At 39.0% G+C, this 14153-nt stretch overlaps 1 protein-coding gene across 1 annotated transcript in view; it reads right to left on the bottom strand.

Annotated features, from left to right (window-relative positions):
- Positions 1-14153, bottom strand: part of LOC127429507 (cyclin-dependent kinase-like 1) — a 29466-nt gene that overhangs the window by 835 nt on the left and 14478 nt on the right. The window contains exons 6-9 of the mRNA XM_051678552.1: positions 5082-5282; positions 4135-4217; positions 3992-4048; positions 105-257 (exon numbers count right to left, since the gene is read on the bottom strand). Coding sequence (XP_051534512.1) covers positions 105-257; positions 3992-4048; positions 4135-4217; positions 5082-5282 — 494 coding nt within the window. The remainder of the gene's footprint in view (positions 1-104; positions 258-3991; positions 4049-4134; positions 4218-5081; positions 5283-14153) is intronic.

Below are 14153 nucleotides of genomic sequence, written 5' to 3'. Positions count from 1 at the left end.
TTATGCAAAATATAATTTATTTATTTATTTAGATTTTGGGGTTCTGGACGGTTTTCATGAAATTCACTCATTAGCATAATCTTTTGTTTTATGTTGATTTGTACCCCGGGAGCTCTGCGTCTAGAGCCTTTCTCGTAGCGTCGTCCAGGGCGATCTGTTTCTCTGCCCCAACCAGTCCCACCTTCCTCCTGGAAGTATGGGAGCTCTAGCAGCTCTTCACATGACAGTCTGCCAGAGGGATCCATGACCAGACACGACTACACACACACACACACACACACACACACACACACAAAGCAAGTAGCAAGCAACATGAGAAATTCGGAATGCACCAACAGAGTAGGGTAGTAACGGATTATATAATCTGGATTACATAATCAGATTAGAAAAACTCTAGTACTTGTAATTTGATTATTTTACATTTTAAAATGTGCTTATTCAAATAAATTACTTTTTTATGGATTAAATGTTTACATTATTGATTACTTAACCAATCAGCTAATAGCAATAACTTGTGCATAATTTACTGATTATGCTCTTACATTTTAGAAGAGCATCTGAGCCAGAGCCTGATATATGAAAAAAGACTCCACATCCAGTCTAAAGAATCTTAATGCACTTTTGCTTTAGTAATAATTAGTTTTGATGTTATTAAAAGTATTAAAATTATGAGTGTCAATGTTTCAAATCAACCTGCATCCACCAGTCCAGTCATTCCCAACTGGGGGTCTCACTAGCTGATTTTTCCAATGATTTTCAGTTGTTAGCATCATTAACATAATCACCGGCCAGGCAGAGGGAGACAGAGCACGAATTAGCAACTCTCAGCAGGAGGTGTTAATCACTTGACTGTCGGGACTCCCTGCTGAGTTAATGGCTTCAAAGACTGAAAAAACACATCCATTTTGTTTAAAAAAATCATTCTGTCACTGACTCGGGGTCTTGTGTTCTCATCAAGTGACCAATGAGCTTCTTCTTCTACTGAAGAACGGACAAGATGTCAATCTAAAGTGAATGTTTTCATTGCACTCAGTTTCTGTCACCAAGCTTTTTTCTTGCACTAAAATGAGCCACAACAGTCTGTTTTTATTGGATGCATTTCTTTACTCACTGAAAGCTGCATGTGGACATGTGTTCTACGACAGCTACAAAGCTGTGAGAACAGGTACTTTTCAATGCAAAAGCAACGAATGATGGATGAAAATAACCACAATGTTTTAACTGTTTTAAAATATAACCTTGCAAAAGCCGACGGAACCTGCATTTGGATGAGAAGCTTATTGCTCTTTGGAGTCAACAAGTATGTTTGTATGACATATCTAATGTCATATCATGACAGACTATTAAAAGAAAAACATTTCTGCTGCCCAGATCTTTGCACAATGTGACTATAAATGTGTAAAACCTTTTACATTTAATACTTGGGTCTTATATTATTTTATACAACGTAAACATAAGCTTTATATATGTATAAAGCTTTAGATTATATAAATATACTGTTGTCTACATTTATAAAACATTATGTATATATATGCATACCTTACAAGTGTGAACTTTTGTGTTATTTTAGTTCATGGTGCTTTAATATACCTTTGAATAGTTCACTTTCTACAAATGACACATTTGTTGCCCATCTCATTGCACAATGTGACAATAAATGTGTGAAAGAAAAGGATGCAATTTAATTTTGCTATGCGTTCTCAATAGGACATGTCTTTACAAACAACCAATCATAGAAGATGCTGCAGACTCTTGGAGTAATATTGAAAAATACATGTGTATTCAAAAGCTTCAGGTTGATTGGCTGTGAAAATTGGGTGTGACAGTGAAGTGCTGAAAAAAGTCAAAGGCAGTCGTTAAGTGTGACACCTTCCCTCCATTTTTTATCGGTAAGTGGGACAGGCTCACTGACTAGGAGGGCAAGATCAGTGAAAACATTCACTAAGTGTGACACCCCATACCCAAATCGAGTTGTTCTTAGTCTGCTAGTGTGGAGCCAGCTTAAGCGTACCCCAGAGAGTACATAAGCAGATTCCAGGGGGTACACAAAAATAATTGGATTTTGCTTTGTTGAACCTATAAAACAAAAGGTATTGCTTAAAATAAAAATTGTAGGGATAAGGGAGGATAAAAATATAGATTTTCCGATTAATCACAATCTTTATTTGAATGTTAGTTTCTTAAAATGCCAAGATTTATCTTTTACTCTATGCAAAGTCTCAGCATATGCTGTAATTAACAGCGAAATGGACGTATAACTGAAAAATACCCAAATTAATCGGAATTTAATCCAAATCAGAATCAAATCCAGCTGAGAGATTGCAAACTGGATTAGAATCAGGAAATTTTGTATCAATACCTAATATATTTAAATCAATGTTATATACATATATTTTATTGATATATTAATTTATATATACTATATTTATATATTTGATCAATTCAGGGATGTCAATAGATCTAGCCAAAACTGACTGATCAATAAAAAACAATATAAATGATAACTGTAAATTATATTTATTCTTTGGTAAACATCTTTAGTTTTGTGTTATGAAGGGGTATTTAAGCCTTACTGATGGTGCTGCAGGGGTACTTATGGCCAGGGGTGGAGGGGCTAATTGGGAGGAATTCCCTGTGGGCCGCTCTAAAATTGGCCCGGCAGGTCCGCATGTTGATTAATAAACTTTCAGTCATGTGTCGCAACAGTTGCCAACTGTCCGTATCATCCGGTATATAAAGCGGTCACAGCCTCTACCGTATTTTATCGTCTCTCACCCAAACAAATAAGTGGTGCTGTGAGAGATGAAACATTGGCTGTAGCAGGATCACACAGACAGTTCATTTGACAGCAGGGGAAGGATCACGGAAGATCCAGCAAGAACGGTTTCATAATTTAGTATAGGCATCGGTAAATCGCGTTCAGTTAATGCTAATGCTCATGCACACTGTCGTATAGCTTGCAAATCTGTAATATCTTACAGTGTTTTGGTCAAATATCTTTTTTCATGCATTCTATTAATTTCTCGGAAGATTCTTCCAGTTGCAACCATGATGATTTACTCGAGAAGTTTCAGGAATTATACTGGCCATGCGCTGCAAACTGAACCAGTGAAGGTTAATGGTGGTGGACATCCTCCTCCTGGCGTGAACTGAACATTTTTTACACTCATGTCAAACCATTTTTATTGACTTCTTGAACTGTTCTATTCACAGTAGATCCTCTGATGTCAGTAAGTCCTCACTTTCTTTGAGACGCTATTGTGCTTGCTAAATCAAAATTTTACAATGTGAATGCACTTCATTCATAAAAACGATTTCATAACAGTTTGCCATAGATGTATGATAACAGCATTTAATGGTGAGTCTTATATAGCGTTTCCATGGCCGTGGATTATGATAATTGTGAATGAACATGCATACACTCCCTATTTACGAATGTTTGGAATACACAAACGCGCACGTTTTACTAAAAAATCTGGTGAGTACGAAACGTTTGTGAATCCAGCAGAACGTTTTCGGGAAGGTCCATTTTACGCACAAATTACTCAGAATTTACTCAGATATTTACGAAAGTTTCATGAATGAGGCAGAATGAAACAAATGGACTTGGACATGAAATTCCCAGGCTGAATATGAATCCCACTCTGGCTCTGCTTACGGCAAAAAAGGTTAGGAAACACTGCACTAGTACATAATTAGACACTCCTCCTTTGTAAAATGGCATGTTGCCTAAAAACTGTTGAACTCATTGTACTGTAAATGTGCTACTGTAACTGTGATTTATACTTAAAATAAATAAATAAATAAAAATAAGGGGTGAATCCAAATGATTATTAATCAACATTATTTCACAAATGTTGTTGTTGGTGCTTAACTTGTGTTGAACCCAGAACATTCCTTTAACACAATATGCATTAATCTGGTACTAATTTAGCTTAATTTAGCAAAAATGTTGCATTGTGATGCCTATATGTCACTATTAATATCTCACCTTCATGACAATAACAGCATGAGGAGAAACACCTTGAAATCTCTTCTCTAGTGGCTCCTGCATCAGAACACAAAACAATTCAGTCTTGAGACACTTTCACAAGGATTTATGCATGTATTTGTGCATTTGTGTATTTGTGTTACCATGGTATCAGGCTCGGGGATGCTGACTCCACTAAAGAAGACATTGGACCGGAAAACCTGCTGATGCCGTGGGATCAGGTCACCTATCAGAGGTCAAAGTTCAGGGGTTAGGAGTCAGTGTTTACCTTTCTTTTTAAGAACCTTCTATGAATAGAGTGGGTTCAAGCATTAAAAGTTAGACTAAGCTTTAGCTATACAATTACTGAGCCAATGGTAAAATCACACAATGAATCTATAGATGTATTACATGAAAACATCTCAAAATAACATTTCACTCCAAAATCAAAAGAAAGAAAATTGCACAAAGAACATGGTCTATTTTTACCAAAAGTTGTTTTTGCATTCTGACATTATTTTCATGACAATTACACACATTTTCCCACAAAATTCTCATTATTTTAATGTGTCTAGGCATTTTTTGACCCCTGGAGGAACCAGCCCTCGTCACTGCAGTCCCTCTGGAGGTGCCCACCCTCTCCGCTGCAGCTCCCCGGGAGGTGTCCATCCCCACTGCAGCAGCCCCTCTCCGCTGAAGCTCCCCTGGAGGTGCCCGCCTTTGTAGCTGCAGTCCCTCTGGAGGTGCCCGCCCTCTCCACTGCAACCCTTGACCCTGTCCTCTCCCCAACAGCCACCACCGACCCTGTCCTCTCCCCAGCGGCTGCCGCCTACCCTGTCCTCATCCCTGCCGTGGAGCCGCCCAACCTTGTCGCTGCTCTGGAGCTGCCTGGCCTTCTTCTTGCTCCGAGGCTGCCTGAAACACCTGACCCTGCCCCCTTCCTAGAGCTGCCTCCCTGGCCACCTGAACCTGCCCCTGCAGGATTATCTGTTAATTTGCCCCACCTGCCCTCCTCGTTTGCCTCCTGATTTCCCCCGCTTTATATTCTACATTATTGTAATGCTTCTACAAAAAAAAAAAAAAAAACACATAGTGCTGTCTTTGTCTGTACCCAGCGTTTGTCGAATGAGGTACAGCTGATCCACGTCAGAACGTCCTGGCCAAAGAGGATTTCCAGACAGCAGCTCAGCAAACACACAACCCAGAGCCCACACATCCACAGGGGGGCCGTACTGAGTGTCTCCCACCAAGAGCTCCGGGGCCCGGTACCACCGAGTCGCCACATAGTCAGTGTAATCATCACCTGGACCAGCTAACACACACAAACACACACACACACACACACACACAATGACATGACACAAATCTTTTGGTCTGGATCTATTAAGTTATTCAAAAATACTTTAAAAATGCATTTCATACAGGCATTGACCAGTGTTAATCTTGTCAATGAAATTACTGATAAAAATGTTCACTGACAAAGGTTTTTTTAATTTTGTCAACAATAACAAGAACATGATGAAGAAGTGCATCATGGTGAAAATGCAACAGTTTTAATTAAAACATGCTGTTGATGTAAATATGACAAGGAAAAATAATACTGCAAGATATTAAAATAGACAAATAATTAACAATATGACATAGGGGCATCCTAGCAAAAATCAGGAGATCATTGCGAATTTGCCTCAAACTTGCTGCAAATTCACCACTGATCATTTTCACATGTAAATGAGCTTTTGTGGCAAATTGTCAATTGTTGCCAAAGGGTTGCTGCAGGTTCACCTCTACCGGTAGTACAAGCTCATTTGCATGTGAAAATAACGAGTGGCAAGTTTGCAGCTAGTTTGCCAGAACTGAAGCGTTCACGTGACTGAGCCGTTGAATAACCACGCCCCCTCATTCCAAAACCCGACCTCCAAAGACAATTTTGAGACTAAAACCGAGCAAAAGAGCAGCATTGTTTGCTCCTCTGGCTGTCAAATTCAACGGTGGCACAATAGTGCCCTCAGCTGACAAACATTATGAATCATAGCCTCAATGATCCACTTCAAATGAGAACAAGCAAAATGATTGACAGGTGAAAAGTGGCAATGTCCATGGTCCGCGGACTTACATTCGTTTGCTGCTTACAAAGTCTACAGCTTTTACAGAGAGAAGTAAGCTACTGTATCTTAGGACACTATTTCATTAATATCTTTAAGGGTGTAGGAAAATATTTTGCATACTTTTCCATGAAATAATCTCTTACAGTACCTTTAAACCTGGTAAGCCCACCCCTAGCGCTGCTCCTGATATGACCAATAATCCATTCATAACATGCTGGGGATTACCTTACTTTTTACTTGATGGTTTAACCACTTTTGTAGAGTCATTAAAGCAAAACTTTTGTTGAAATTTATATAAAAATATATGAAACCAAAGGCTGGATTACACTACATGATTTTAGTGCCAATTTTAGCCCCGATTTTAAGTTGGCCCAAGTTGGTACTAGTCTGCTCCAGTCTACAGATTTTGAGAAAGTCGGAGTCTGAGAAATTCACAGTGTACGATCGGTGACAACTCATGTTCGATATTGTTGAGCCAACAATACACAAATACAGAAGAAATCTTGTGTAGTGTATGATTCTCCACGACTCATGTCATTTGGTGAGCAGCCATTGGAAATTGAGTGCATGGGGCCATGAAGCTCAAGAAATTGAGATGTGATTAAGCACTTAAGTAAAACTGAACTTTAAAATTGAATGCCACTCACCTCACATTGAATTCTATGAAGCCATTTTTTTTTTCTGTAGCGATTTTTAAAGTCGATAAGTGTATGATGCCTAGTTATCCAGGAAACTTTTGTAAATATATAAGTAAACTGGGAGTAATTTATGCATGAAATGGACCTTCCCCAAAACTTTCCTCCGGATTCACAAACACTGCGTACACCCTAGATTTGTTCGTTAAATGTATGTTAGTGAATTTAAAACATTCGTAAATATGGGCGTGTGCACGTTCATTCACAATTATCACAATCCACACCCATGAAAGCGCCATACAAGGAAGGCACCAGACTCGCTAGTAAATAATTTTAACATCTGTGCTGAACTGTAATAAAGTCGTTTTTATTAATGAAGTGCATTCACATTATAAATTTTAGATTTAGCAAAAACATGTGATGACAGTAAGTTCCTCACTTTCCCAAACTGGGTCGCATTGCCATACATGCTGGGTCGCTACACATTTTAATATATGTGCAACTATTTCCTTACTAATGGTAACTGAAATTGCTAAGCGCTCTGTCCAGTGCACTCTTCAACACTGTTACGCTGGCCGTGACTGTTTTTCAGCTGTTTTCCACAATTTCATTTGATAGACTCGTTCTCTCACTGCGATATCGAGAGAGGCGGAGATGCGGTCAGGTAAGGTGATGCGGCCAACGGGTCACTCCACATGACATTATTATGACACATCGCTGTTACCGTGCATACTCGCAAGACAGAAAGATGACAAGTATCAGTAAATTCAAAGTATTGAGCTACTCTTAATCTCATCTTCTCACACGGCACCCGTAGGTCGAGAGAAATGTGCGTAAAATTCTGTCAGAACAAGATGAAAAGTTCAAGTCAGGAAAAATTCTTGATAGCCTAAGAATTGATGTAGCAGTGAAGATAAGCAGAAATACACAAGTACTGTCTATCAAAGTGGGACAAGTGAGTTGCTTACAAACAATCGCTGTGTACTGTTGTGTGTCATGCAGTTATAGTTTTTCATAATTTTTCAAGTATGACAAATAATGGTCAGCCTGACACTAATTTATTGATCTTATCTGTTTGTTGAAACTATTATTTACAAATGTATGAACCATTTACTATGGAAACCAATATTTTCTGCCATATTTCCATAGTAACTGCAATTATTGTTACCAGGCCTATTATTAAACTTTTTTTCATATGGTAAATTCATATTTATCACTTTAAAACTGTGTAAAAAGCTTGCAGAATCACACACCAGCTATTGGTAGAAAGGAGAGAGTAGAGTGATACAGCCAATTAATGGAAGTGTGTGCCTTTGTCAGTTGTCTAGTATTGTTTATGTGTAACATTGTTCATTTCTTAAATAGTCAAGTCAAGTCAAGTCTAGTCCAGTCTAGTCTAGTCTTGTCGAGTCTTTGGTTTATTTCTGTATGTCTGTTTGGTTTTCACTTTGGATTACAATAAATACTTCACTTGGGTTCACTGCATCTCTTCGTCTTGTCCTGCTCTGCCAGCTCGTTACAACTTTTCAGTCATAAAAAAACAAAACAAAAAAAAAAAACATTTAAAATACATCTTTCTATAATATATATATATATATATATATATATATATATATATATATATATATATATGGAAATGTCTAAAAAAATTATGCCAATTTTCCCAAAAATATTACGTTCAAACGCAAGTATTGTTAATTCCCAAGTTGATGTACCTCAGTAGACGAATGCGGAGTATATAATATGTACAATTATAGTAATATATAATTAAAATAAAGTATTATAGACTAAAAGTACACCTGTAAAATCTATTTTCTTTTCTCTCTACATCATTATAACTCTCCTAAAATTTACTCATACATTACCTTCCAGAGCGCTCGCGCTTGTTAAAAAGTGGCGTGCTGTCATAGCAACCATGGTAAGTTCTGTTTCCGTTTGTCCTACGAAGGCTGTCTCATTTAAGGAGGACACCACTGCCATCAAAGGACGCATCCTACCTAGCACGCAGCCTTCGAAATGAGACATATAGCTTATATACACCAAAACCCTATGTTGAGGAACATCTTGTGTTCTACAGCTCAATGTTAGTTGCCTGTTGCTTGTTTCTTATTTTGTTACTTGATTCAATGTTCGCTCTCATTTGTTTATTTCATTTGTTTGATTTTTTTTTTATTATTTGTTTAAAGGGTTTTTTGTACTTTGTACCCACTTGGACTATTGCCTTGTTATGCTTTGGATTATCATTCAGGCTGAATTATATCTTTGCTACAACTGAACTTGACCTCTGATTATTTACATCTGGACTCAAAACTCTTGAACGCTTGGACTGAAATGCAACATACACCTTAAAAAGTAACATCAGGAATTGTCCTTTTCTTTATGGATGTTTTCTTTCGAAGTTGAAGTGATCAATGCTTTTGTATATTTGTATATATTTCTGACTTGATTATTAATGAATCACAATTTCGTAAATACACTTGATCTTCACTCTTGGATGAATGGATTCCCCTCATTTACATATATGTGACCAATTTGAAGTGTTACACAAAATTGGTGCCCAAACAGGGACCTTCCTTAAACAAGAAGAGTGGATCAATGCATTTCTGTTCATTTTTGTTTGCAACTGTTAATGTTATTGAATATAAAGTGACTATTTACAATTACTGTCAATTCTCTCATCTCACAACATCATTCCCAGTCAGTCAGGGAACTTCCGCATCTCACCCGATTGCTTATAAGTTGGCGATCTAAATAGAATTCCCCAAATTTGGAAGCACAGAGGGTGAAGATCCGATAAATTACCTAGAAAGGTGTGCAGAATACTTTGCTGTGCAGCCTATGAGTGACGATGAGTTAATGGCAACGCTACCATCAGTACTGATGCAGATGGCAGATAAATCAAGCAGAAGTAAAGACGGAAGCCATAACATCGCCCAACTGTCAGAAGGTAACATCAAACTTTTAACCTTGTCTGTTACAGAAACATCCATGTGATGCGGTTATAGACACAGGCAGCTTGTATTAGCTGATCCAGGAGTCATTGTGGAGAAAGTGGAAAGCTGATACAGAGACTTGGAGATCCAGCTGAGGACTGAAATCCGTTCTTGCCAACGGCCAAATACAGTGGGCATTAGGTGAGATTAATTGGGAGTGTACGTTGCATGGAAACACACACCCAGTGCGACTGTTCGTCATGAGGGATCAAGACCTTTCATTTCCCCTTACTAGGCCTTGAATTCCTTGTGTCAGCTGGAGTCAAGCTAGATTTTGACAGTTCCACTTATTCACTTTCTGGAGGAAGAGTCACCACAGCCTTTTCTTGTTACCACCAACCAGCCTGCATTAATATTCATTGCACTTTACCAACTGTACAAGTATCCAGTGATCCCATAACTGTCATCAAGGATTTGGTGAGTCGAGCAGACATTTCCCGTAGCGAGAAAAGACAACTCAAAGGTTTCTTATTAATTTGGCCAACCATCTGTACCTATGTGCTAGGTCAAACCTCTGTCATTAAACATCAGATCATGACCAGTGATTCTATCCTGATACGCAAAAGATTAACAAGCAAAGGTTCATAGATGAGATGATTGAGACTATGTTGAACAATGGCATATTAAGGCCATCCACTTTGCCATGGGCAGCTCCAATAGTCTTAGTACCCAAGAAAGATGGGGGTGTTCGCTTCTGTGTCGATTACCGAGACTTGAATGCCAAAGCCCCATTGGACCGATTTCCTATGGCACAAATACAAGACATCTTGGAATCATTATATGGGGCATCAGTGTTCAGTACCATAGATCTACGAAGCAGATACTGGCAGGTAATGATGGATGACTGCAGCATCCAGAAAACTGCTTTCATTACCAAGCACAACCAATATGAGTTTGTTCATCTTCCATTCGGGTTGAAGAATGCGGGAGCAACTTTCCAAAGACAGATGAACAGAGTCTTGAAGGATCTGATCGGTAAATGCTGCTTCATATACACTGATGATATCATGGTGTATTCCAAAGACGTCCAACAACACAGACTTTAAGTGTGTGTTTTGTGAACTGGAATCTGCCGGCTTTACACTAAACCTCAAGAAATGCAACCTCGTTAAAAGTTCACTGTCTTTTTTAGGACGGAGGAGTCCAAGGTAGAGGCTGTAAAAAAACTTTCCCACACAGAAAAACCTCAAGGAAGTTCAACAGTTTCTAGGTCTCACCGGATGGTATCATTGTTTCATCCCTCACTTTTCAGAATATGCTGTTCCACTTCATGCACTTAAGAGGAAGGATGTGCCATGGAATTGGAGTAAGGAATGCCAACATGCCTTAGAAAACCTGAAGGATGCTTTACAAAGGGCCCCAGTTCTCATGCCACCTGATGCCAACAAACACTTTAAAGTGCAGACAGATGCTAGTGACATTGGACTAGGAGCTGTGTTGACACAAAAATCAAAACAAGGGGAACATCTCGTTGCCTATGCCTCCCAACTGCTTCATGGAGCAGAGAAGTCATATTTTATCTCGGAGAAAGAATGCCTTGCCTTGGTGTGGTCTGTTGAGAAATGCCGAAAATATCTGGAGGGAAGACAGTTTGAAATTCTTACAGATCATGCCACTCTCACCTGGGTATTCAACCACCCACGTCCTACTTCATGATCACAAGATGGGCCATCAGACTCCAAGGACTTACCTGAATTGTGAGGTATTGGAAAGGGCAGTGCAACATCGTCCCTGATTCATTGTCCCGTGCCCTGCCTGAAGAGGAACTCCTGGGACAAGTTGCAATATGCCAAGCGCAGGATGCAGGTAAGGATTTGCCTATCGACTGAGAAGAGATTGGTAAAAGTCAGAAAAGTGGCCAAGCTCTGCAAGATTTATTGGAAGATGCAAAACTTACCCCACAAAATCCTGATCACATTCACTACGTTGTACAAAACCACTTCTTGTTCAGATGCATTCCTGACCATCAGAAAGGTAATCTTTTGCAACTGGTTATCCCAACAAATCTCTGACAACAGTTTCTCGAGTTTGCACATGACAACCCATTGAGTGGACACTTGGGGCGTATGAAGATGTTACGTTGGCTACTCAATGTGGTGTATTGGCCAGAAATTCATTGGGATGTTTGGAATCACTGCAAACAGTGCCAGATCTGCCAGCAGTAAAAACCATGTATTTATATCCAAACTCTCTGGACACCTTGAATTTCTGACAAAATTGAATGAGTATCTGCTGGTCGTCGTGGACTACTGCAGAAAATGGGTGAAGGTATTTCCTTTACGTTCAGCAAAGATTCCTGTGATAGCTGACATCCTAATCAAGGAGATCTTTACTTGTTGGGGAACTCCGACTTACCTGGTGTCGAACCGTGGACCCCAGTTCATCTCACAACTTCTGAACACCACTTGCAAGCAGTGGGGGGTAATCCAGAAACTCACCACTGCGTATCACCCGCAGACAAACTTGACAGAGAGAGTGAACTGAACCCTTAAGATCATGATCGTCTCCTATCTCAAAGATAACCACCGACATCGGGACCAATGGACCATGAAGCAGAAAAGATGGCAGGAAAGTACTGCATATACCCCAGCAGAAACTACCATAGGATGCAGACTAAAGGGACCATTGGAACGATTTGAATGTCGTCCCCCGGATCCTGATCATTCTGCTTGTGACGTTATTGATCGGCAGCAATCCTTTCTGGAGAAAGTGAAAGAAAATGTCGTGAGATCCCAGAACTGACAAGGGAAGTATTATAAACGGAGAAGATGGCAGGAGATTTTTCAAGAAGGGGAACTTGTCTGGGTTCGTACTCACCCATTGTCTTGTTTAGGGATGCGTTCACGGACAAATTAGCTCCTAAGTGGCAAGGACCTGCGAAAGTTGTAAAAAAGTAGAACCAAGTAAATTACAATGTTGAAATGTCAACCAACCCCAAGCAGGCTGAGATGTACCATGTAGATAATTTAAAAAGGTTTTATGGCCATGTCAAGCCTTCTTCTGAAGGGGGGGGGGGGGGGTTGTGTAACAGTTCTAGTAAACTGTTCCATTTATTGGCTAAAGCTGCTATGTTATTCTCGACCTTGAGGGGGCGCTACGGAATCACTCTGGCAGGAAGGAGTTCACTTCTTAAAGCAGAGAGCAAGACGGGTTAGAGAGGTGTGCTGGCAGTGGCTATGAGTGTTTGCTCAACTATAGCTTCTTTACACCACAAGAGGAACATCTTGTGTTCTACAGCTCAATGTAAGTTGTTTGTTGCTTGTTTCTTGTTTTGTTACTTGATTCAATGTTTGCTGTCATTTGTATATTTCATTGGTTTGATTTGATGTTTTTTTTATTTGTTTAGAGGGTTTTTTGTGCTTTGTTCTTCCAATGCTGAGGATATTTCAACTGGATTACACTTTGGACTTTGACTGTATTCATCTATTGATGTCACCCACTTGGACTATTGCACTGTTATGCTTCAGATTATCATTCATGCTGAAACTTATCGACTGTTTAAATCAGTAGAGCATGAGACTCTTAATCTCAGGGTCATGGGTTCGGGCCCCACAGTGGGTGCCAATTTTATGTAACACTTCAAATTGGTCACATATATAAATGAGGGGAATCCATTCATCCAAGAGTGAATCACAATTTCGTAAAAACACTTGGTCTTCACTCTTGGATGATATGATTATATATGTGACCAATTTGAAGTGTTACAGTGTTATCAATGTTAAAAACTTGCAAATAAAAAATTTGAAAATAAAATGTTCTAGAATAGAACTACCAAGGTCAAAATTTAGAGGAAGAAGAGACTGCTCAAATGTGTAAATAGTGATTTTCCTACTATTTTGAAAAAGAAAAAAAAAAATATGAATTTACATTTTAACTATTTTTTTCCCCACATGGTTCATTTAAATATTTAAATTGGTGTTACATTGGTTAATGTTCATGCGAAAGATTTGTACTGAAAAACAATGCTTTAATCAATGGGATGATTTATTCATTTTAGTCTGATCTGTTCGGTGTTGACACCATCTTAGAAAATTAAACTTTTAAAGGTGCTTTAAGCGCTGATTTATTTATTTTTTTTCTACTCAAAGATATTAATGAAATAAGTGTCCTGAGATATCTCACTGGTCTCTGTGACAGCTGTAGACTTTGTAAACAGCAAACTAAAAAATTTCTGCGAACCACAGACATTGACACTTTTTACCTGTCAATCATTTTGCTCGTTCTCATAGGGTTGTAAACTCAGCAAAAAAAGAAATGTTCCTTTTTCAGGACACTGTATTTTAAAGATAATTTTGTAAAAACAACAGGGCACAGGTCTGTGAGACGCCTAAGATAGTGCTACAGGGAGACAGGAAGGATAGCTGATCATCCTCGCAGTGGCAGACCATGTGAAACAACACCTGCACAGGATCAGTACATCCGAATATCACACCTGCAGGACAGGTACAGG

The sequence above is a fragment of the Myxocyprinus asiaticus genome, chromosome 39 (genome assembly GCF_019703515.2).
Source record: "Myxocyprinus asiaticus isolate MX2 ecotype Aquarium Trade chromosome 39, UBuf_Myxa_2, whole genome shotgun sequence".
In the NCBI taxonomy this organism is placed as follows: Eukaryota; Metazoa; Chordata; class Actinopteri; order Cypriniformes; family Catostomidae; genus Myxocyprinus; species Myxocyprinus asiaticus.
This window is presented reverse-complemented; position numbering and strand designations above follow the sequence as displayed.